Source organism: Photinus pyralis, unplaced genomic scaffold (assembly GCF_008802855.1).
Source record: "Photinus pyralis isolate 1611_PpyrPB1 unplaced genomic scaffold, Ppyr1.3 Ppyr1.4_LG7, whole genome shotgun sequence".
In the NCBI taxonomy this organism is placed as follows: Eukaryota; Metazoa; Arthropoda; class Insecta; order Coleoptera; family Lampyridae; genus Photinus; species Photinus pyralis.
The window spans coordinates 7,417,527-7,443,919 of record NW_022170738.1 but is presented as its reverse complement, the minus strand read 5'-3'; the positions used below and the strand labels follow the sequence as shown (position 1 = coordinate 7,443,919).

General features: G+C 38.7%; 1 protein-coding gene across 1 annotated transcript; it reads left to right on the top strand.

Moving 5' to 3' along the window:
• On the top strand, window positions 1–24,244 carry LOC116175429 (the record flags this gene model as incomplete). The annotated part of the gene is given in 15 exon segments (XM_031493551.1): window positions 1–49; window positions 165–254; window positions 7,626–8,011; window positions 8,060–8,162; window positions 8,210–8,462; window positions 8,518–8,690; window positions 8,737–8,891; window positions 15,064–15,281; window positions 15,327–15,555; window positions 15,607–15,779; window positions 15,832–16,007; window positions 17,261–17,349; window positions 17,406–23,021; window positions 23,425–23,658; window positions 23,715–24,244. Coding segments are annotated over 15 exon segments (8,040 nt in total), but the record flags the coding sequence as incomplete, so codon positions are not given.
• Window positions 24,245–26,393: the final 2,149 nt, after the last annotated feature.

Below are 26,393 nucleotides of genomic sequence, written 5' to 3'. Positions count from 1 at the left end.
GATGGCACCCGACTGTTTATTGGCGCTCCCGGAAGCTGGTACTGGCAAGGTAGGTGTAGACTTATATTTTTCCATTCCGCAACTTACAGGGTTTTAATTTGTTTTTCTTTTGTAAATTAGCGAACTTTTGAGTACCAGATTTCGATATATAAAATGTGTTTCAGGCCAAAGTTATTCCATCGATCCCCAGGTCAATTTTCCATTTCATCCTGGAATATTTGGTGAAGCGTTTGGTTTTAACGCACGTCCAAAAGGTACAAAAAACAGAGCTCTGCGAATTATACATATAACCATATTCACAAAAATTTAACATTTCATACATTAAAGGTGCAGGAAATTTACATTTTTTGTTTCATAGTTTTGGGGCATTGAGCGCCTTATCATATGGACATTTCAAGCTTTTCAATCGGAGCCCCAGCAGTTGCAATAGCTAGATATTTAGTTTTTTTTGTTGTATACACAAGCGATTTATTTTTTTGAATATAAGAACACTGCCGGCATGATAGTCAGTCGCACTGCATTTTAGCAGGCATGTACATATTATCGTGCGTATTAAAATAATACGGTTATTGTACTGTTGCAACACTTTTTTGAATGGCATTTCCAGTTTCTTTTTCAGGATAACATCCATCGCTTACAGTCATGGTGAAGCCTTGCTTTATTAATTGTTTAATTTTTGTTTAATTGTGAACTATTCAATTTTGTAATATTGAATTGAATGGTTCACTTCTGCGTTGCCTCCATTTAACAGGACATTATGGAAGCGATCCCTCACCCAAATACGTCAGTCATTTTCGTTTTAATGTTTAACTACATTGTATCAATGTTGTACTTAATTCATCACATAATTGTGATACCATAATTTACAAAGGTGGCGGTTTAATGCCGTAGTTGCTACTAGCAAAAAGGTAAACTCGTCACTGTACCTAATTGTACCCATAGTAAATAACGTGTTTAAATAAGGCCAAATTGATTCCATCTCCAATTTATGGTGAGGGGTAAATATATAGTTTGTCTTATAGTTCTGTGAAAACAAGTTGTATGAACCGCATCCAAACATTACACTTCTATGGCACTCAGGGGGTACCAACAAATCACGTGGGAAAGTTGCATAATGTGCAGATTCATAGTTTTCAAATTGCAATAACCTAATAACATTTTCAAAGATATCAAACAAACTGTTGTATTTCCCCACCTCCGACTATTCCATGTATATCAACTTATTTTGGCTGTACTGTACTTGTGTATGGTTTAGATTGTGGGTTGCTCCGACTAGCTTAAATAGTATTAAATTTGGAAAAAAATACAGCAATAATGCAATAATGGACACTTATCTCTGAACACACTGTACATTGAAGTACCTATTCTATGGTAATACCCAAATGAATTTAAATCTCTACCGTATGGTTTCAAACTTAAAACTTATAATGATTTGTAAGGTCGTAGATGATGTGGTGAATGTGATGATGATGATGATGATGATTCCTACGACGCAAACTCTGAACGATGCAGCTGTCAACAGCGAGGCAAAATCTACGACGCAAATTGAAAGTGCTTTGACACCTGATTCCTCGATGTCAAATAACGAGTTTCTTGTTTCTTGAAGTATCACTATCAAGCCGGCTGCTTATGAAATCGTATATAACGATGGTTCCTTAATTTTCGCCCTACACTACACTACAACGTTCAATGTTTTTAATAGCGAATAATAAATCCTAATTATTACCAACCTAACTAAATTTGAATGTACCTATACAGTACGAAACAATATATATACAATGTGACACAAAATTTTAAAACCCAAACACTGCACTTTGACACCAGCTTAAAACGTAAACCAAAATTGTTGCCGAGTCCGTAGAATATTTTCTTTTAGCATTTCCTTTTGTTATAATGACAATGGTTTGTATCCCGATTACCTGCAATTTACAATCTTAAAAATAACAAGTTAAAAAGTAATCGTAAACGATTTACAGAAAGCGCATTTCCACTTGCATTCATTTCCCATTTGTAAGTTGCAACTTCTGTTAGAATCGTAAAAATCCGACCACAAATATGAAAGATAGCGTGGCACATGTGCAATCCATTTTTGACGTGCTACTTCAATTTCTGTTTATAAGAAGAATTTCATTTCAATGCTATTCTAAATAAGAAAGTTGGAACTGCGCATGCGTAAATCTAAATTTTGAAACTAACGTTAGATTTTCCTTTGTTCCAAGCGCCTATGTATCAAATTTCATTTAAATGCTTCCATAAATAAAATGGTTGGCACTGCATGCGCAAAACCAAATTTTGATACTGGCGTTAGATTTTTATTTATTCCAAGTGCCTATGATCAAATTTCATTCAAATACTTTTATAAATAAAAAAGTTTGCAATTCGGTTTATAAATGGTCGAGATGCTAAAAGGGCACTGTGAATTTTGAATCGATTCGACTCAACTTTTGGCATTGCGTATTATATGGCTAAAGCTATGCCCATATTGAATTTCATGCAATTCAGTTCATAACTAACGGAGATGTCAAAGCGATCGGACATTTCTAAACAAAGTTATCGTTCACACGGACAGATAGAGGGACAGACAGACAAAGGAACAGGCGGACAGCCTAACAGACAGACGACGACAGCAATACAAAATTATAAACGATCTCTAGGATCGTTAATAAACGGCAAAAGTGTAAAATTATGGAACATGTAAGAAACGGTTTTTTGGTTTTTTTACAATAACTTTTTTAGTAATAAACGCAGAAAAAATTCCTTCCTTGGTGCAAGCCTCAACACCATAACGAACCAAATAGCGAAAAAAGTAGAACAATAGCTCTTAAGATAAAGAACTAGTGGCGTCTCAACGAACGAGCGGACGGAGGGACGGACGGACAAAGTGGTCACAATAGCGCCTTTTTTTAATTTTTGTGGAAATGCGCTAAAAATGAAACAAGCTTGAGGATCCTTGTTAAAATAAATTAAAGAAAAGGGCTCTTCTCTAGATGGGTCCACACATTTAAATGGCCAAGTCCAGCGACGTGGAAGTGAATAACGGTTGGGGGGGGGGCAAAAAAAAATCGGAGACCATGGAGTCTGAAAGGTCCCTCCTATGCAAAATTGTGTACGAATTAATGCAAAACAGTGGGTTTTTTAAGTGACCCTGAAACATGTTTATTTAATCAATCAAATAATGTATTTTTGAAAGAAAAGTTTTGAGAAAAATTTAAAAAAATGTCGGAGGATGTCTAGTAATATGCAACTGAGCAAGTCAGAGACACTTGACTCGATTGAGAAAACCATAGCCATAGATCATTAATATTTTATTTAGAAAATAATGGAGAACTGGAACATACAAAAGTTACAAAAAATTTGTTCCTATTTATTGCACTATTGAGCATTGTAAAGAAAAGCAAGGATAAACAAATTTTCCGCCTTTCTGTAGTTTTGCTGGCAAATTCTTTCAATATATCCTCTACTTCTACACTTTTTGTAATTTCTGCATGCACATGCAGTAAAAGATGTGTTAGTCGCTTTTGAGTGATTTATCTAGGCACTCATTCTTAAAGGGGGCGCGGCCCCCCTTGTGTAAAAACTGAGAAGGCGATTCGCCCCCTCTGACCCATACTTCCGACGTCACTGGCCGAGTCTTTAACAGTTCTTTCTTACTATTTAATCTATAAATATTTTTAAGGGTAAAAGAAACGGTACTGCTTTGAATACAAACGTGATTTTAAAGCAATAATAATAGCAATATCCCTTTGCCTAAGAAGTACTGATTGTTTACTAGACTGATCCAAATAATTGAAATCGATACAAATTCCTAGGTCTCATGTAATGAATGGCTCCTTTAATTTTAAAATTCAAATACGGTCACGCAAAATTACGACCCGACGGTAAATGTCAATGTGATATAAAACACCTGGAAGCCGATCGCTCTCATTACAGACCTCTTTAGAACCGAACGTCACATTAGGTTCAATGGATGCCGCTCGCGGCATCTTGGTTAGCGTTGAGATTTCGAACGGGAACCCGCGCCCTGGCGGGACTTGTTTTTTGATAAGAACATTATTTTAATATCCGAATACTAGAACTACTTTTATTCGAGGTGTCTACATACAAAATTTGATTTAAATATCACAATTTTAAAAAATCGGATTGCGCATGCGCAAAACAAATTTTTTGATTCGGAATTTGTTTTACTTTTATTCAAGGTACCTACATACAAAATTTCATGCAATTCGGTTCATAACTAACGCAGATGTCAAAAGGACCTTCCTTATTTTTTGGCCTACATTGCCAATCTGATCTACAAATTTGATAAAGAATCCCCCTGCAAAATGTCATCGTAATAATCGGTCTATCCGTTCTCTTTTAAATCGATGGACATGCTGCCATCGAGTGAGTGAGCGAGCGATCGTACGATTGGGAGAAAGCATAACCGGTTTGTTTAAAACTCGACGCTAATAGTATATTAAGATACAAGTGTATAATCAAGTCTTTAAAGCACGCGCAACGAGTTTAAGGGCACGACGCAAAGCGGAGTGCCTTTAACGTTGCAAGTGCTTTAAAGACCAATTAAACACGTGTATCTTATAGTATTTTTTATTATACCTGCAGTATAATTTAAAAATAGGAAATACAATGAAGTCATATTGACGTTATACTCGAATACATGTCTAATTAAGTGGGCTGGGTGCTCGTAATTTCACGATTGCCATGGAAATGTCACTTGACGTTTGCTTATAAAAATCATCGTCTTTGTGAATTAAACGATTTCCGTTGAAAAACCGTCCATTAAATCGATTGTTGTAAAATCTAAACAAACGTTGGTAGGAGTAAAATCCAACTCCAGCAAAGCCTATTATAAAGAATATGAAAAGTTGTTTCCATGGATGAATAGGAAGTTACTTACGAATACAGTCTTAAATGCATCCATAATGCTGGCATATATGATGGAAATGTCAAAGGTATTTAAATCTTCTATATTTTGGTGCATTGATTCAAAACTTTAAAGCAATGCTGCGATTAAAAAGTGGAACAGATTTGGAAGCATACCCTAAATTACGCGCGTTTGTGAAAGCTTCAACCAAAGGATAGGTGCAAAAGCCAAAGAAATGTTCTGCATTTACAGAAAGCGACCTAAGAGGATTTTTATTTCATCCAGATGACAGTTTCAAAAGTCATACTTGAAGTATCGTTACTTAGCAACTTTAAAGCACGTGTGTTTTAAAGGCCCTTTTTCGCACGCATTTGAGTGTTTAAAACGGAGATTGTGATTCAGGTATAATAAAAAATATTATTTGCGCAATCGTCAATCGTCCGCGTCAGACGTGCGAAGAATTACAACGTTTTGTACAAGAATTCACCATGAAATATTACGATGATAGAATTTAATTTTGCAAGTTTAAAACACTCTAATCCTCGAGTGTCACCCCGACTATAAAACCCCTCTGATCTAAATTACAGACGGTCGACCAAACTTTGCTCACGGTTCAACGCTCATTGTTTGACGGTTCTCTCAGAATAACCAACTTTTCAATGCTTTTCAATTTTAGCGCATTTTCCACTCAAGTTGATTGCCGCTATTAAGGTCCTTTTCGTCGATCGTCCGTGCGTCCGAGACCTTGGCTTTAGCTACTACAGTTTTGTATATATTTTTAGTTCGTTCTTTTTGCATTCGGTAGCTTATAGCTTGGCACCTCAACCCAGAAAAATGTTGGCAATTAATATGCGCATGCGCAGACTGAGCAATGTCAACCTCCACATTTATAAAGATATTTTCTTGAAAGTTTAACCAAAGATCCTTCGAGTAAAGACAAGCGTATATCATACTGTAAAAATCAGATTGCGCATGGCCAAGCTACGCAATATCAACTTTGTTATTTATACTCGTAGATTTTTTGAAATTTTAACCAAAGATTCTTTTAGTGAAGACATATCACATATTTTAAACATCAGGTGTGCGCATGCGCAGACTGATTAACGCTAAGTTTTTTATTTACAAGAACGTTTATGCCAGAACTTATTTTCCTTTGTACAGACAAATAGTTCGGTACGTGACGTCATGATGTTTTTTCGGAAAGTACTGATCAATTCCTCGAAAATGCGCTAAAGTCGCTCGCCACTTTTCTTCATTTTTTTTAATTGGTCCCCAACTCGTGACGCAAACCATTTTCATCGACAAAAAGAGTTTTACAGAAATATTCAGATTGCTAGGCAGCCCTAGATCGCAGCGTGCAGTAATTTCCCGCGGATTATGCGAAACCGTAGCCTGGACAATGACGACCGCAAAATAAACAAAATCTTCCAGTAATCTGAACTAATCATGCCACATCCCAAGTTTCACCGGTGCCGCCAGCTTTCAAAAGCATTTAAATAGTCACAATGCAATTCCTTTCGAAATAGATTTACAAAATTACAAAGAAAAACAGAGGGGTTTTAAACCCTTAATCGTATTATTTAATTTTGACTTTTTACTGTAATGAGGCATTTTTTCCAAAAGTTACCATCGGCTAGCTTAATATAAGAGCGAATGCAATCACCTTACGGAAATTAGGTCCTTTCTTCTAATGCTGAAAATAAAAATCGCTGCTCTCTTATTTGAATTGACTTGACTGCAGACAACAAAGATAAACTCAAAATATAGATGTTTTAATCAAACATAATTTATTTATACAATTCGAGCATGTTTCCCCGTCAGACAATTGAGCAATGACCGATTCCTTTAAGGATTTTTTTCTTATTACTCCAACATAAACTTTAAATCAAAGCTCTTAAGGACAACAGGTATTTATGCCTAATGATTTCGCGACCAAAAACGAAATCTTAGCCGTACTACTTCGCTGCCACGCTTACCGACTGTATCACCTCGCAAATACTCACTTAATAATACCAAAAATCTGCCTCTGCTTCATCCCTACTTTCTCAATTTTTTCAATCACACCTACAAAATGGTGGCTAATTAGTTTCAGCGGCCATCTTTATTCATTCAGCTCATAAACTTCGCCCCCTTTATCCAATCCTAAAGGAGGTTGGAGTCGTGAACTTCCCTTCCCTTGAATAATGATCCACGGATGATGATCTAATAAAAGATATCGGCACCTTGACGACCAAATTGCAATTAAGGGTGGCTATAGCAATTACCCTCGCAATTACATTACTTTTAATGTAGCAAAAAAACGGTTTAATTTGCAACATGTGAAGCATTCGTGCTACTTCTCACAGGTAAAAACCACTAGGGCCCAGTGGCATGTTGGTATCCCCACAGTAAGCACACTTTAGTCCAGAGTTCTTCTGACTGTACCTCCTTCGCGCTAAACAGAAACAAGAGGCATACCAAATTGAGTCTTGGAACTACGCACATTCTGAACTTATTTCCCTCCTCTATCACACGTTTTATTAACTCTGCATAACTGCTTAAGTAACTAAATATCTCAACTTGCACTAATTCTTCAAGAATATCACTCCGCCACGTTTCCAACACGCAATTTTTTTCGTTATTTTGAATTTCACGCCCGCTAATTTCATTTGGCCTTGTTTTGCACGTGTTATAATAGCCTAATAGCTTTCAGTGATTGCATCGCAATGTTGGTGTAAACCGGACTTCCTCCCGCCGAATTTTCATTTGCGTGTTCTTTCAGGACAGGTATTCCAGCAAAGTTTGAACAAGAGGCCCGCGGTTTTTTCAACGCCCGAGGGACCGGCGCGGGACGACGACTCCTATATGGGATACTCGATGGTTGTCGGAGATTTTAACAACGTCGGTACGCAAGGCGTCGCGGTTGGTATGCCGAAAGGTGGCGAAAGCTTGGAGGGAAGAATATTGCTGTATACGTGGGATTTGACGAATTATCTTAATATTAGTGGAACCCAGCTGGGGGCTTATTATGGTTATGCGTTGGCGAATTCCGATGTTGATGGCGATGGACGTGACGATCTTTTAATTGGGGCTCCTCTTCATACCGAGAAAAATACTGAGAATAAGTATGAAGTTGGTCGCGTGGAGATCGCCTGCCAGGGACCAAGTGTAAGTACAGTGAAGGGGATTCTTGGTGTTTATTAATATTAAAAATAGGGCAGCTTTTCGAGGAGGATTATCCTTGATGGATTTAAATCGAAATCAAGATTTGGATTGGCATTAAGCACGCTAGGTGATATGAATTTGGACGGCTATGGAGGTTCGGATCGTGCTCTTTATTTCTTGATCTGTAGCTTTTACTTGCAGACTTTGCTGTGGGCGCACCGTATGATGGACCATTTGAACGTGGCGCAGTCTATATTTTTCAAGGAGCTCCGAATGGTGCTGTGACGAAGTACTCCCAAGTAATTTACGCCGAGAATGTACAGAGAAGTTACGTAGGTCGCGAGCCTGTTAATACATTCGGGTTTTCAATATCAGGTGGTCTCGATCTTGATGGTAACGACTATCCTGATATGGCTATTGGCGCTTATTCATCAGATGTCGCGTACTTCTTTAGGTAAGACTGCAACAACGAAACATTCGCAAATATTCTTTTGGTTGCCTACTCTCAGAGCCAGACCAGTCGTGAAAGTCGAAGCGTATGTCAAGTTTTTAACCCCCCACAAACAACTATTTCTAGAACAAAAGGACTGTTACAAGCCAAACAATCCGAACATACGCGTCACCTGTACTGATATCGAGGTGTGCGTGAGGTATACTGGAGTTGGAGTTCCCTCTCGAATAGGTAACCTAATTTACATCAAAACTGTGACCTGAATTTCCTGTTGCAGATTTAAATATTGAACACATACTAGATGCCAAGAAATTAAAGCAACAAACACGAATGTACCTTGGACGGGCTTCTGGACAGTCGGTCAACACAACTTTAATTCTATACAAGGACACGGAATTTAACTGCAACTTGAAAGACAAAATTTACTTGGAAGTGAGTATAATATCGTCAAAAAAATCATCTGTTTAGTAGGTCCTTACATTATGTATTTATACACTTCCCTCCCTTTTTTAAGTTCACTCTGTCTAGGCGATGAGCTAACTTTCTTATTACCATCCAACGGAGCTTTGACTATAGCTGAATAGCTTTTGGTTATTTCAGCTGGTGTACCTACTGTTTTCAGATTGATTCAAGGCTACTATTATTCAGGTATTCCTGTCATCCTTCGTAAAGACTCAATGTAGGTAAACGCTTAGTGGTGTGGAGATGGAAAGTGTCGCAGTCTTAGCATTTTCAGAATAGAGGTAAGGACTCTTGCCGAGTCTAATGTCGTCTAGTCCTGGTGCTTTCTTTGGATTTGTTCTTTTGATGGCGATGGAAACTTCGTTTTCCACCGTAGGATACATCGTTTCTTCGTTGTCGCTGATGGCGTCCATAAAGTACAGATCCTTGTTTTCTTAGTTGAGAAAAAACTGACGTTTCAGTGCAGCTGGGACGATCTCGGTGGGGTACGACCCGGCGCACTCGCCATATTCCAGGAAGAGCGATTCTTCTCACAGGCGGTTCTCCCAGAACTCATTTCGCGGATGGGGAAGTCTTCGGAACCCGCTTTGTGGAACGGATTCAGTGAACGATGGAAGCACATTCTGGATCGTCTTTTCCCTGATTCGGTATCGGATCCAACCCCGGTCTCTGCACTCTTGAAACGAGCTCGTAGCGTCTCGTAAAGCAGCTTGCACGAGTTTTCCAAACTCGCCGGCTGCCCCTTCGGGATCCTCTACGTCTTCGATAAACTATGGAAGATTCGTCATCGTTTCCCCAAGACGATCTCGGAAGGCGGCCCAAGACGTATGCTCGGAAAACTACTTTATTTACGATTAGCCCACCTAAAGCCAGTGATGGATGTGAAATGTAGACCGACAAACAACTTTTAAAATACCAGAAAAGGAAGAACTATAGACTATATGTGAAAACAGGAGAAAGGGAAGTAAGAGAGGAAAATAAGGAGGAGAGAAGTGGTGGAGTACTTCGGCAAACGGAAACGGGATTGACAGATTTCATTAGAGTTACAGTAACAGTATGTACACAGATGATGAAGGACGCGGAAGGGGAGAAAGGAGAATGCAGAACAAGAAAGCCAGTAGAGTGGTGGATTTTGGCGAACGGAAAACCGCAAACGGAAAACAACAGAAACGGGTATAAATTGTGCACAAGCGTGCAGATCAAGCGCATTTTTTTTAACCGAAATAGCTTTTGTTTTGACATCACCAATGGATATATTTCTTGCAGACGTTTCAATCGCCCTTTGTGAGTACTCTCTCCCGACAATACGTTCTTGGGGTATAAGGGAATATACCCGATCACGATAGTCGATAAGAGGTCGAGAAGGAGGGTTATGGTTGGTAGAAATTAATTCCTTCCGTTGAGACCTTTCATTAGAGTAGCATGTTCCACTTCTCTCCCCTCCCCTCCACCCCGTACTTTGATAACAGGACAGAAAGAAGGGCAGTAGTTGGTAGAAAACGGTTGCTTTCGTTGAGACCTTTAATTAGAATACAATGAGAGATCAAATTAATTTTTAACCCCCCCCCCCCCAGGCCCCGTCGCTCACTGATCACGAAAAAGAGTCGCACGGGAAAGTTATAGTTTGTACAAACCAATTTATTTCGATGGGACCTTTCATTAGAATACCATGAAGGGTAGAACATGTGTTTTACCCCCCCCCCCCCACTATTTTCTAAAGTTTAACTTGGCACCACTAAAGGCATGCGTATGCAAAATTTCAGACCAATTGGGTGTCGTATGTAAAAGTTATGCACGTTTTACTTTGAAAAACAGCAGCTCAGGAAATAATTCGTGGCCCCCCCCTTTAGACAGCGAAATTTGGTGGCCGTCTGGCACACCTTCAAGGTATAGGCTACCTACTGCAAAAAATTCCAGGACTCTAGGACCATTCCCCTAGAAGTCGTTCGAAACGGCAGAAGTGGGTCCAAACGGACAGACCAAACGCAAACAATAGCACATTTTTTTTAACTCTTAAAAAATGCGCTAAAAAGGATAATAAGATGAAGAAAAAAATATTATACACGGGCGACGTAAAAGCAAAGTAGAAAAGAAGAATTTGCCATAACAGTCGCAAAACTGAAAAAGATGAAGAAGACGAAAAACAGAAAAAACGAAAATAAAATGAACGTAGAAAGAGAAGGAAACAGTACGCAAGTGGGCGCGAAGGAGTCGTTATCGAATTATAAGTTCCACAGAACGATGCAGAAGATCAAGAAATGGGAAAAGGAATGTGCACAAAGTTGGCGAGAATTATAAGAAGGTGGGGGGATATATAGAGTAGGATTGCAAGCAAAAACATAGGAAGAAGACCAGCAGGAGTTTGATAAAGAGTACGAAAGTGGCAAACAGAGAGCAACATAAGAAATGGTAGTTACTGAAAACCAAAGTTACCGGGAAGGGTTCGTTAAAGTAATATGGACGTGACAGCATTGCAGCTAAGGAAAATCATCAGAAATAGAGGAATAAATGACAGGATTTTGATAATTTTAAAGTGAAAGCAACAGAATGGAAAAACGAACGGAGAAAGGGGTCTAAAAACGCAAACGAAAAGCAATAGAAGAAGGGGAAATGGGAAAAGAAAATGTGGGGAGCGCCGACAAAGTTGGCGAAAGAAATTCTATGTAGAATTATAAAAATCGCAAACATGTAATAGGTGAAAACAAGCAAAACTAGAGGAAAAAGAATGTCAAAAGTCATTCAAAAACCGCAAAAGAGAGGCAAAAGAAGACATGAGAGGTAAAGAAAATGACAGTAAAGTCATAGAGAAGATCTTATACAAACAGCTTATAAGCTTTTTTGAAACAAACAATCTGTTCTATCGGCATCAATATGGTTTTAGGAAGGGAAAAAGCACTTCAGATGCAGTTATTACCTTTATCAACAATGCACTAGAATGTTTTGAGGATGGTCGTCACATGGTTGCTGCCTTTGTGGATCTCTCCAAGGCTTTTGATTGTGTCTCATAAAATCTTATTGAGCAAGCTCAAGGAAGCCTACAAATTTGGCAACACCAGTGCACAGCTGGTTAAATCATATGTCACCGATAGGTACCAATGCGTACGTTACGGCCACTCCCTATCTGATAGACTGCCAATAAAACATGGTGTGCCGCAAGGGTCAATCCTTGGCCCCATATTGTTTCTTACCTATATTAATGACATGCCCTTGACCCTACCCGCTGATGTTGGGTGCATACTGTATGCTGACGACGCTACTTTGATGTGTAGCAGCCCTGATATCAACTATGCGAAACGTCAAATTCAACTTAGCATTGAACATGTTACAAAATGGTGCACTTATAATAACCTGATGCTCAATACGGATAAGACAGTGATCATGCCGCTAACCCTGAAAAGAGGAATTGAGGTCCTTGTTACCAATAAAATGTCATTATTGGGCTGTACGATAGACAGTAAATTAAATTTTAATTACTACTGTGATCATCTAACAAAAAAAATTAATACAGCTATTTTTTTAATGTTACGATTGCGGAATAGTACATCAACAAGGATTGTCAAAACAGCATACTATGCTCTCATCCAAAGCATCCTCTTATACGCAATATTAGCATGGGGACGTACTTCACATTGGCGATGCATGTTTAGATTGCAGCGCCGAGCCATCAGAATTATAGCTGGGTTGAAATACAGGGAGGATTGCAAGAAGGCTTTTATTGAACTGAACATTCTTACTTTTCCTTGCATGTTCATTTTCGAAGCGATTTGTTATGCTAAGCAGAACTTATCAATGGCAAAAAAACAATGTAACGTACACGATCACGATACTAGGCTTAAGCATAACATTCGAACTAAGTACTGCAGGTTGTCAAAAACACAGGATGGTGTAGTCCACCAATCTCAACTTCTTTACAACAGCCTTCCTAATAATATATATCTATGCCCATTGGAGCTCTTAAGTCACGCCTCAAAACATTTCTTTCAAAACATGCTTTTTATTGTCAGGAAGAGTTCATGAAAAACTGTTATGCGATATAATATGTAAAATTGTACTCTGTTATCCTCTTCTGTTAGTTAGTCTCTGAATGTATCTTTGTATTTTGTTTGTAATATTTTTTTTTCCAATGACGACCGTAAGTGTACCCACACGGATAACGGTATAATAAATATTATTATTATTATTATTATCCAACGTTGAGGAGAATGATACTTATGTTACAGAATTATAAAGAGAGCAAAAGTGCAGACGTCAAGAACTGCAGGACATAAAGGATGAAGAACGCAAGCAGTTTTATCGAGAGTGCGAAAGATGCATACGGGAAGAAACAGCAAGAACGGAGATGAGGGGAAGAAACAAAGTGGATATAGCGTTTGATGAAAAGTTAGAAGAGTGGGAAGAGAGAAAATAGGGTAAAATAGCAACACAAAGTTGGCAAGATGGATTTGTTGTAGATGAAGAGAGCAGAAAATTGAGAAGGAGGCAAAAAAGAACGGGAACAACATGAACGTAAAATGGAGAACTCGAAGGGAGGGGTGTTCGAGTGCAGATCTAATGGGTGAGAATGAGTCGTTAGTCAATTATAAAAAACGTATATCAAATACATACTGATTGAAGGTCCCAAAAATAGGAACTGGACTGCCCCCACACCTTCGTCGGCAAAAAAATTAATGCAAATGAAGGGAAAATAATTAATAAAAAAAATAATTGAGGAACATTGATGAAAAATATCAGAAAAGAAGGTAATGATCATAGGGTGAGGAGAGAGTATGATGAAGTCGAGTGAAGCTGGCGTGTCTACAAAAGAGTGAGAGTCTTTAAGATTCTCTCTTTAAAAGCTTTTAAGAGCCTTTGTGGCATTTTAAAGTGTTTCAGAATCTTGAAAGGTCTTTAGGGATATTTGGGATTTCAAAAAGGCAAACAAACATTTTTTAAAGCCTTCAAAAGTCAAGTCTTTAAAGGTATTTACTAATCATGTGTTTCAAAAAGTTTTCAAATTCCTTCTAGAGTTCTTACGTTTCGCGCCTCTTTTTAAAAGCCCTTGAAGAGATTTTGTGAGTCTCTGGGAATTTTTTAGTGTTCAAGGTTACTTAAAAACCTTAAGAACCTTCTAAAGAGGAGAGAATTTAAAAGTATTTCTTAATCTGTAAGAATCTCCAACAGTTTTTGAGTCTCCAAGAGCCTTTAAGACTATTAATCTTTGAGAGTGTTTGGAAGCTGAATCTTGAAGAGCCCTTAAGACTCTTAAGGAGTTTTATGATTGCATAAGAGCTTATTTATGGGCCCCTTACGATTTGTCTACAGTTTCGAAAAGTGACCTATGGGTGGTTTTTTCAAGGGTGGGCCTTTGGATCGATCTGTCTTGAACGTGATTTTTTTTGCGACAGCGACAAATTTTCTACGGTGGTGACAACTTCGGTAGGTAGAAACTTTACCTGGGCAGTAATGGAACTAGGTTTTAGAATGATGCACCAGAAGGGCCAGTTGATTGGAATTTTCTTGCAAAAAGTAAGATCCTATTGAGTACGACTTGGGCGAATTTTATCCGGTAACGAAAATTTTGGAGGAAATTTTTCTAAAAGCCGAAGAATATGAATTATTTATTCATTTTTGCCTTTACTTTTTGTGGGCGGGATTTCAGCCAAGGTTGCTTTGTCAACCCAACCCACTATACATTTACAAATATACATACCCGAACCCGGATTCGAACCAGTGCCCCTTAATACCACAGTCCAGCTTCAACTGAACTGCGCCACACAGGCCAGATTTCCCTGTAGAAAGTTCTTGCAGTCGGATTTATGGCGAAGTGTTAAGTCTTCTGAATCGTGTTTTCCTGAACGTGAATTTGTCTACGGAACGGATTCAAGTGTGCGAGTATTTCAGCAGTGGCGAAATCTTCCCAGGGGTGAGAAATTACCTGAATCCCACAGAAATCTGTTGCATTTCTTTGTCTAAATTGCTATTAGCAAAAATGTTAAGTATCTATATGAAATTTTGGATTAGAGCTCTTCAACTGTGCTATGGGCATTTCATTTCTGTCCTTTTTTTAAATATCCGCCAATTGAACTTGTAATCAATGAAACAAAAACAAATGCCCATCATGTATCTTGGGAATCACCACCAATATATTTTTGTCATGTTTCAGGAGCAAATAATTGACAAACTCACTGAGCTAATGGTCGAAGTGAAATACTCACTGAAAAGTTCAGAGGCACTTTCGCAAACGGTACGTAATCCAACATCCATTCTCGTGCCGATTTTGGATGAATCGAAGCCAACCTCGGTAAATGATTCGATTAGCATTTACAAAAATTGCGGCCCCGACAACATTTGCTACCCTGATCTTCGCTTACACGTCAATCAGTGAGTAATCCATACAAGCTTTCGTGCAACTAACGTGATTTGTAGGCAAATCGATGGGTACGTTTACGAGCTGGGAAAATCTCTAGAGTTTATTGTGGAAGTTACCAACCACGCCGAAGATGCTTACAACGCCAAATTCTTCCTGCATCTACCTCCAGGAATTGGTTTTAAAGTTGCCAAACGAACGGATTACCCAGAATCTAAAGTGTCTTGTAGTACGTCGTTTAACGCCTCAGTATTCGTTTGCGATATCGGAAATCCCTTATCCAAAGTGGTAAGTATCAAAATTACCCGGGAAGATTAAATTAAAAGTTGCTCTTTTCAGTTCAACTTTAAACTGGAAGTAGAGCCCTTAAGATATCACAAACTGTTAAGCCCCTCTTACGATTTCCTAATGAACGTTACAAGTGCTAATCCGGAGTATAACCACACAATGCAGGATAACGTGGTTCAATTTTCGATTAAAATCATAGTAAATGCTGAACTTTCTCTTGAAGGGTGAGAATTGCAAAACGGAGTTGTTTGTGGTTAATTTTTGTGTTTTTTAAAGCAAATCGGTGCCGTCTACCGTTTATTATAATTTGAACCAATATCCGTCAGAAGCAAAGGTTTGGGATAGTGAAATTGGACCATCAGTTATACATTCCTACACGGTTACGAATGCTGGGCCTTCCGATGTTCAAAATGTGGAAATCTTCATCATTTGGCCACATCTAGCAGCGCAAGGTAATTTGAGTTATTTTTTTTTGAGAAATTTGCAGTACGCGATGGTCAAAACGTCTTCAATAACAATTTGCGAAAAAGGTTCAATAATCTTTATGCCAAGAAACACATACGTAAATTCAGACGATACAACAACATTGCAAAATACTGGAATATAATAAATTTCAGGTGTAAAAATGTAAATTGATTCGGGAGAATTTAAAGTTGTCTCCTCCAAGTGGAAATTCCACTTTCGAAAATTTAAAATCGAAATTTAAATAAAATAAATTAGAAGAAACTTCCTAATACTTCAAAGATATTTTTCTTACGGGGAACAATAATAAAGTTAGATACCGAAAAAACCATAAAAATTCAAATTTAGAAAATTAGCAAAATTCCTAAAATTTAAGAAATGGAAAACTAAAACTAAAAAGTCAATTAAATTATTTTTGAAGACGGAACAAATGTAGAACGAGGTGCACACAAAAATTCAAATCGAGAAGAGTTCAGAAAAAAATTATGAATAATAATAAATAATTTATTGCATGTGAAAATTTAAGAAATTCAAGAATTGTGAATTTCAAGAATATCTTTCAAATACTAAATAAAATTTGTAAATGCAGAAAAATGTGTAAAATTCAAATTGGAGAATTGTTTAAAATGCAGAAAAATTGAATGTGGTATTTGCCGAGTGGGAATCCAATTGGGAGAAAAAGTAGGAAAGAAAATTTGAAAATTCAAAAATTCAAAAATTTCATAAGAATTGCAGAAAATGCATACATTTCAGAACAAAATTTTAGTGGACACAAAAAATGAAAAATTTATGAATTGGAAAAAATTTAAAAATTCAACATATTTCTAGAGAGTGTAGGTACTCAAAAGAGAGAACACAACTATACCAACTATACCCTTCGATATAAATAAAAAATTAATTTTAGAAAAATTCAAGGAAATTAGCAATTCCGAAAATTGACATTCGCAAAATTTAGAATAAAATGTCACTAAGTTTGCACATAAACGACTAAAAAAGGGAGCCGAACATTTTGAAAAATTCATTAAAATTTGAAAAATTAAAATTATTCATCGTTAACTTTTGTGTCCGTTTGTATACGATGTTGCGGATTGGTTATATTATGTAATTGGGAATAATACACATGAAAATCCTGATACCTATCACATTAATTAACAGAGTTAAAAATGAATTATCTAAACGGTTTTAATTAATATGGTCTTTTATAATTACTTAAATTAAATTAATTACGTTAATTTGTTTACAGGTAAAGATTTATTGTACTTATTAGAAGAACCACACACTCTCGGAAATGTTCAGTGTGAGATAGTAGGGGCGAACTATAATGGTTACACAGTAAGTTATTTTTTGGAACACTACGCAGTAACTAATTATCTTCTATGCGGTTACAGTTAGCGGGCCAAAGGGAGGTGTGGGAAATATTAGAAATAACTCCCGAATATCTGCACCATAACGCAACCCCTCACGTTCAGCACAATAAAACCGTGATCATATCAGGGCAAGCTGGTAACACGATCACCACGACTGAAACAGAGCTAATATTTTTCGACGAACTCAACAAAGTTATTCATCGAGAAAAATTAATTAGAGAACCCAGCTATGAAGAATACTGGCAACAGGTTGCAAAGTTCGTCAATTCGCACCCCGGTCCATTGGTCGTAGCGGTTAATACTACGATTCATGTGAAATACGAGAACGGTACGGTTATTTCGCACCCTTCGAATCGGCCGGGAATACCCGAAATTCCGTATGGATCTTATCGAGTCCGTTCAAACACCACAACCTTAGTCGCGTACTCGGACTCTTTGGGAAATATCCTTTATGAAGAAATAATATCTGAGGAACCGGGATCGGAGTCTTTTACTAAAAGAGTTCGAAGTACAACCGATCGTTACACGTTCCCGCTTTCAATTCGCACTAATACTACAAGAGAGACGTCCTATGTCACTTCGGATGGCAAGGTTCTGTACCAGGAGTTTGTCTCGAAAGTAGGTACTGGAGAATCGACGAGCGTGGAGACGTCGAAGATAAGTACAATAATTAACGTCGTACTATACGATGCGAATGGTAACAAGCTTGAAGCGCACACGGTAACTGCGGAACCGGGCACGGAAGCATACTGGGAGCAAATCAATGCGTTAGTTGGAAAGTACCCCGATCCTGTCACCATTCGTATCTTCAAAGGTAAAATTACCACCTACTATATCAATGGAGTTGAAATTCGAAAGGAAGAAGTGAGCGGGTCAAGCACAACGTTAGAAGCTCCATTTAGATCGTATATTGACGTAATTACGACCATAACTTGCTTCGGGGTTGATGGGCAAGTTTTGGATCAAGGTAGTATTCCAGGAGAATCCGGTACCACTGAGTATCAGAAAATTGTTAATAAGATGGTGAAACAATACAAGCAGCCGATAACTATAAAAACAAATACGACTACTGCTGTGACGTATCGTGGATCTGCGGGGAAAATTATTCACACGGGATACATGTACAAGGAGAAGATCGATAAGTACCACCAAGACCTGCTGCAGAATGCGGTTACCACAACTAAAATTACTATCTATGACTCGTACGGTAAGGAGATTCATCACGAAAATATTAAGCAGGAACCTGGTACGCCGGCTTACTGGGAGGAATTGAATAAGATTGTTAGTAAATACAAGGTGCCAGGGACCATCGGGACGCAACATGTGAAGACCATTACGTATTACGTTAACGGAAAACCGACCGATGTTGAGGTTACCAGCGGGACCGTGGAAAAGAAATTCATAAGTCATACCGACACCACAACGGTAACCATTCGTGATATGAACGGTAACCAACTCTATCAAACTGCAATACCGAGCGATTCGGATTCTAAACAGTATCGCGAACTGATTTCCAGATTGACCCTTCAGTTCCCTCAACCTTTAATCATTAAGACGAATACTACAAGATTCATTACTTACCGTACTGAGAATGGGCAGATACTTCAGAATGGGTACGTCTACTCCGAAAAAACTGAACATTATAATCAGAGTCAACCGGAAACCGTAACGACGATTGTTACAACTGTTACAGTTCATGATTCGCACGGAAGGCCTGTGGGCACAGAAATTGTTACAGAGAATCCTGGCACGCAGGCGTATTGGGAGACTATAAACCAAATTATTTCTAAACATAAACCGCCTGTTACTGTAAGCACCACGCATATTAAAACTATAAAATATATTCTTAATGGAAAGGAAGTGAACCATGAAAACGTACCGTTTACAACTCGAACTGAGACTACTACCTCTATTAGCTGCCGTAACGCTCAGGATGGTGCAACACTATACTCTTCACAACTACCCGGAGATTCCAACTCGGCTGCTTACAAAGATCTAATTAGTACTTTAACTTCGACTTATACCCAACCGATTATAATCACGACCAATGTGACGAGAATAACCCATTACTTGGATACGTTAGGAAACGAGATTCTCACGAATACCGCGTTTGAGGCGAAAACCCAGAGTTACAATCAACATTCGGGCGAAACGTTTAAGATAACCACTGCGACTGTTTTGACCATCTATGGAATGAACGGGTTGCAATTGCACCAGGAGGTTATAACGGAAGAGCCAGAATCACGAGAGTATTGGAACCGAGTTAATCAAATTATAGCGACCTACACGCAGCCAGTTACAGTAAAGACTTCGACAACGCAGCGTGTTACGTACTACTTGAACGGGATTGAAATAAAAACTGAGGAGAAGCCTTTACACCCAGGCGTCAACGAAGTTCCGTTAACTGTCAATACGAATGTGGTAACGAGCGTGACGTGCAAAGATGCAAATAATGCCGTAATTCACCAAGTCTCTTTGCCCGGTGACTCTTCGACGACTGCCTATAGGGATGTGATAAATGGCGTGAAGGCGCAGTATAGACAACCTATGACGATTATCACGAATGTTACAAAGACAATTACATACCGTGACAGTAGAGGGCAGCCTGTTTCAACCGGTTTTGTAACCGAGGTGAAACAGGAACACTTCGCCCCTGCTACCCTTGAAACTAGCCGTACGTCTACGGTTACAACAGTTTCGGTTTATGATGTCAACAATCGTTTGGTTACGCAAGAATCGTTGCCCTACGAACCGGGAACTAGGGAGTACTGGGAAGCGTTTACTAAAATAATCGGCCACCACGCAACCCCCGTTACTGTTCGGATCGCCACCTCCAGTGTAACAACGTATTACATTAACGGAATAGAAACACGTCGAGACGACAAACCTTACGTCGGCGATGCTTCCAGGATACCTGCTTCGATTAGGATCGAGTCGACCAGTACGATAGTGTGTCATGATCGGAATGGCAAACAGCTTTACACGATAACAATACCGGGAGATACTCAAACGACCGAGTATAGAAACGCAATCTCTACAATTAAAAATACCTACCACCAACCCATCGCAGTAAAAACCACGGTAAATAAGAACATAAGGTTCATGAACAGCTATGGAACGGTGATTCACACTGAAACCACGCATCACGAAACAACCGAAAATTATAATCATAATCTAAACGAAACTGTACGAACGATCACAGAAACTGTGATCACATTCTATGATGAGAACCGTAATCTTCTTCAAAGAGAGATTATTAGAGAAGAACCAGGAACGGAGGCCTACTGGCAGGAAATAAATAAAGTAATTAGCAAATATACAATACCGATCACAATGAGAGTGACCACTACGAAAGTACTAGTTTATTATTCCAATGGTGTCGAGATGCGTCGGGAAAACGTGCCAACTGGAGATACCAATCAACCATTCACAACACAAAGTGATTCGGTAACAACGGTTGTTTGTCATGCGAATGATGGCCAGGAACTGTACAGAACTACGCTATCGGGCAATGCTCAAACGCCTGCCTATAATGACTTAATCAATTCACTGAGAAATCAATACAGCTTCCCCATTTCAGTAAATACAAACATCACCACAACAATTAAGTACTTCGGCTCTGATCATAGATTAATATATACCGGTTACGTCTACGAATCTAGAACCCAACAATATAATCAGCAGTCTGGGGAAACTAGCCGGATTAGTACAGTTACCATAGTAAAAATATTCAGTCAAAGTGGTCACTTGCTAGAACAGGTAACAATAATGGATGCACCCGATTCGCCAATTTATTGGGAACAGATTAATAATGTAGTAGTAAAGCATCACGAGGTAATTACGATTCAGACAGATACCAAAAAGGTGATCACTTACTATGTTAACGGCAAAGAAATTCGAAGCGAACAAATTCCCGGTCCAATAGCTGAACCGATTCACCCAGAGTTACAGAGATCGACTGTTATTACGTGTTACGGCCCAGCTGGTAATATTCTCACTCAAAGGACTATTGCTGAAGATCGCACCTCACCCGCCTATCTTAACTATTTGTCCGCACTAAAGCAGCAGCATCCCGACTATGGTAGCATACATACTAACACCACCATCACGATCTACTACAGAAACGCACGTGGTGGGACGGTACACGTAGGAAGTATACTTCAACAACACACAGATTATCGTACGCCCTCGCGTCCGGACACAACGCAGACGCAGACAACAACAATTACCACTGTTACCTTCTACGATCCCAGCGGAAACTTATTACACCAGGAAACCATACGGGACGAACCAGGTTCAACGGCATACTGGCATAGTATTAAAAACACCATTACTAGATATCCCCTAATCGCGTTGAAGATTCATACGACCATAACTAAAGTTATTACGTATTACAGCGGAAACAGAGAAATTCGTCAGGAAACTGTTCCAGGTAACGCCGGTATTTACGAAGCACCTTTCACATCTCACACAGACGTCGTCAATGTGATCACCTTTTATGGACCCAATAGAGAGGTGCTAAACCAACAAACCGTGAGGGGAGAACTGACACCGGCCGACCGAAAAAATTACCTGGACAGTTTCAGTAGAACTCACTTCGGGGGTACTTTCACAATGGAAACTAACACCACTAAGACCTTAACGTACCGCAGCACTGACGGTAGAGTACTTTTCACCGATAACATCTTTGTACCTGTCGATCAAGGTCCAAGCCATACGGAAATAAAAACAACTTTCACCGTGTATGGGCCTGATCGTCGAACGATATTGGATCAGCATACAATTAACGGTGGTACTGGTTCGGCAGCCTATAATGATTACATCTCGGGCATCATCGCCAGGTTTCCGGGATCGATCACGATCTACACCAATTCGACGAAAACGGTTACTCTAATGTCAGACAGTGGGCAACCACACCAGCAAGTTCTGACCGAGCCACGATCAACAATCCAAAGGGAAGGTGATACCACAAGCTCAAGGGCGAGGACAAGTATTACGTTCTACGCACCTGACGGAACACAACTGCACCAAGACACTATCGAGGGTGCACCCGGAAATGAACTACTTCAAAAATTAAATCAGGTGGCAAACACCTTCGGTGGTGTTTTAAAAAGTTCCGTCACGCATCACAATGAAGGATCTGTTACGCATGTCGATACTCCCTATCCGGGTCATACGTTTGGCGGCAACACTCAACATTTCACAGACTTCAACGTAAACCGCTACAATAATTACAGCTCGCCTTACAACAACCAAACCTTCCGCAGCCCACCCTTAGAATCATTACAAGATTTGGGCACATATGCCAAGCGAAGGGGGTACGTTAATGCCGGAGTTGATCTTGGCCGCGGTCATAGTGGCAATGTTGACAACAGCTTTGATAACCAGGCGAGAAGGCGTTTCGAATCGTATCGAACTTCTGAAACGAATCCGAACTATAACTATTTACGAGGACAGAATATTCGACACAGTAGAACGAAGAGAGAGGAGGACCCTACTACGATTGATATCAAAAGGTTGAGCGAATGTAAAACTAGCAATTGTAGTATCATTAGATGTACAACTGGAGCCTTGCATAATGGAAATGAGGTCCACATAGCGCTGCGCGCAAGAGTTAATGTTCACACACTGACACAGGTAAGGTTTATCGATATGGCTATACAGGGTGTTTACGGTCTTCTCTGTATCCTTTTAAGGGGCGGCAGTGCAGCTCAAAAGGGGTCGACAAACCCCAAAACACCTTAGTAAAAGTTATTTAATAAGCCAGATAATCTGTGTACAAATCCAGTAATCTACTACATAATCAGCATTTGTCCACTTAAATTATTTTTTACTAAGGTGTTTATGGTTTGTCGACTCCTTTTGAGCTGTATTGCCGTCCCTTAAAAGGATACAGAGAAGACTGTAAACACCCTGTATTTACTGTTGATTCTGTATGAGGATACGTTACCAGAAAATTGCTTCCTTTTGTGGTAACATGTCTCCCTTGGATGTAATAGAATGATCTACTTACATTTTTTCTACTTACCTACTATTTCAGTTGAGTACTACACAAACGGTGAAGATTCAGTCCATGCTCCTAGCGAGAATAAGTCAATTTGAAGAAATCCTCGGCGTTCCCGAGAAGAGGAAACTCTATCGACACCAGGCGATAACTACCGTGATGCCTCCAACGCCCGATATTAAACCAGACATGGTTCCCTTGTGGGTGGTGATTCTATCCGCAGTCGCAGGAACCTTAATCCTACTTCTGTTGATATTTTTACTATACAAAGTAAACCACAAGCGACCTATTATTTTTTGTGGTCATTGATTCTGTTTTCATTTTAGTGCGGATTCTTCAACAGAAGCAGACCGTCCGATGCCCCAGAACGACAGCCATTAAATAGAAATGGACATTTCCAACATGGCGACGAAGCGCTCTAGTTTAAATACCGAAACACGAAGACTAGAAGTTGTTGTTGCAAGTGATTTATTTATGTGTGTGTGTACAAATACGTAATTGTAGTAGTCGTTTTCGGTGCTATTATGACAATTTGTTTTATTTTGCTCTCTTTTTCGCTAACAAAGAAATATTTTAGTGATACAGATTAAAATAACGCATAATACAACGACTAAACGAAAATGTGATTAACAGACTAATTTATTAATTTTTACGCTAGCGGGACATTTTAGTGCCTTAACTTCAGTGCCACTTGTTATTAAATTATTTTAGTTTTAGTAATATAATTGTTAATACGTAAAATTGTAAAAAGTTCATCTAATTTTCAAATTGTTTATATACATATGATCCTATCATGCCATTCACTTTGTACATTTAACTGTTAAACCTATAATTTGTAAATAAAACTTGAACATGATTCTAATTATTTGCACAAAAAGTAACCACTCGAACTGATACGCCCCAATGAGCATCATGTCGTACGTAATGGCGCTTGAACCTGATACTTGGTAGTATAGTATTTTCAGTAAGGAAGTAATGGCCGTTTGCACCGACAAATTTAAGCGTAGCTTAGCTTAAGCGTAGCTTAAAATCCATGGCAACCATTGTCTCAATAATCGTTGCCATGGATTTTAAGCTACGCTTAAGCTAAGCTACGCTTAAATTCGTCGGTGCAAACGGCCATAAATCACTTAGGTAGGGCTACCATTTACATGAAACGTTCATTTTTATCACACATATGATCTACTCATTAATAAATGGCCGCTTCCAGTTTAGTCACATAATTTTATAGTTTGTATTTTTTATGTTTATGGGAAAGCTCGATCACGCCACAAATGTTTCATTTTTGGTTTCATTATAAGTGCCAGATAAATGTGCAAACTTATTGCTTGTTTGCTTTACGTGGATAACTGCTTAAAGATTGTGCATGCGGCTTTATGAAAATGTGGAGATGGTTTAAGATAACGCGTTAAAATCTTAAATTTCAAGGAAAACAGTATTTTAATCGAGCTAATTGACCATACCAAAGATTAGTTAATCTGTGACCATACGGATCGAGTAGTCTTCGACTTTGACCGTTCTTTGCAGATGTCGAAGAACAGTGATTTCAAGTTCCGATAACAGGTTGGTTTTTTCTCAACATTTATTTTGTTTGTTCTGTTTGAAATGTGCCGTACCCAGGCCAGCCCCGAGAGACTGCGCAACTCAAGATTTAAATTCAAAACATTCCCTCCCAAACTCACTGAACCCCATGGCACATGATCGTCTAGACCTTATTTTTTACTCGTAGGTCTAGACAAAGCTACCTAACCTGAATAACAAAATAATAGGACCACTTACTACGTTGTGTTTTTAAGAGTCGCTACAAGATATGTGTTGCTTGTCGGACTGAGGATCAAGTATGGAATACAAATAAAACGAGTACATGCTTTAAAAACGGAGATTAATCAAAATAATACGCATTGCAAGGTTAAATTTAGAAAATATATGGTTGTTCACCGAGTACAAATATAACAATAGGCTGGGGAAAAAAAGAACTGACCAAGAAAAAAACCAGTCAACAAATTAATATTGAACTTTATAGCAAAATTAGTTGTTGGTAATGGCATGAATGCATATTATAAGGGTTGTCAAGTAAATTTATATAATGTCGAATCACAGGCTCCACTGGAATTCCTAAAGAAACAATATTTCACACACATAACAAAAAACAATCATTAATGAACATTATAATAAATTCACATAATAAGTTTGGATATTGGATGGCCAGTCCAAATCCCACACCGAGGAGTCTTTAGCTGCTCTGGTCATGACATGTCAGTATTGTATGAAAACGCTAGGAGTTGGCCTCTCAGAAGAGCCTTTCACATAGGAAGGATACCATAATTGATAACAAAAACAAAAGGTAACAACGAGAACACGCCGCACGCTTTTAGCGAATCCCTGCGCAAGTGAGGCCGGGTCTAGCCAGCGCCCTCATGTTCGACTAAGCGGGACTAGCCCAGTCAATAAAACTTTTATTTGTTACTCAGTTGTAAACGTTGATTAACAAGACAAAACGCAAACGGGTAAACGTCATGTTTAAACGCTACTGACTTGTAAAACTGACAGCAGACCTGTAAAAATTTTACAAGTTAGTAATCTAGTAATTTCATTGGCCAGAATTAATGCGAAGTCTCTGTTACATGGATAACATGATATTTTAGATATTTCTTCAAGATTAATTTAAGAACTAATTATCTACGTTTACAAATGAGTAACAAATAAAATATTGTACATTATACGCCAGGTAATAGTTTTTTTCTATTTCGATGTGGAAACAATACGGAAACCGTTCTTGATTGGCCCAGTTTGCGTGAGTTTCTAGACAGAAATGATGCTGAAAGAAATAGAAACGTATTATTTTTTTTTATTTTGTTGGATTGATACCCCTCGCTTTTTTGCCGTCAACGGTATCCGTCAAATCAAAACTAAACATAACCTGTAAAGTGTAAATCACGTACGAGGAACTTGACCGATTGTATTAATTCCGATTAATTTTGAATATATACTCCAAGGGGTAGAAC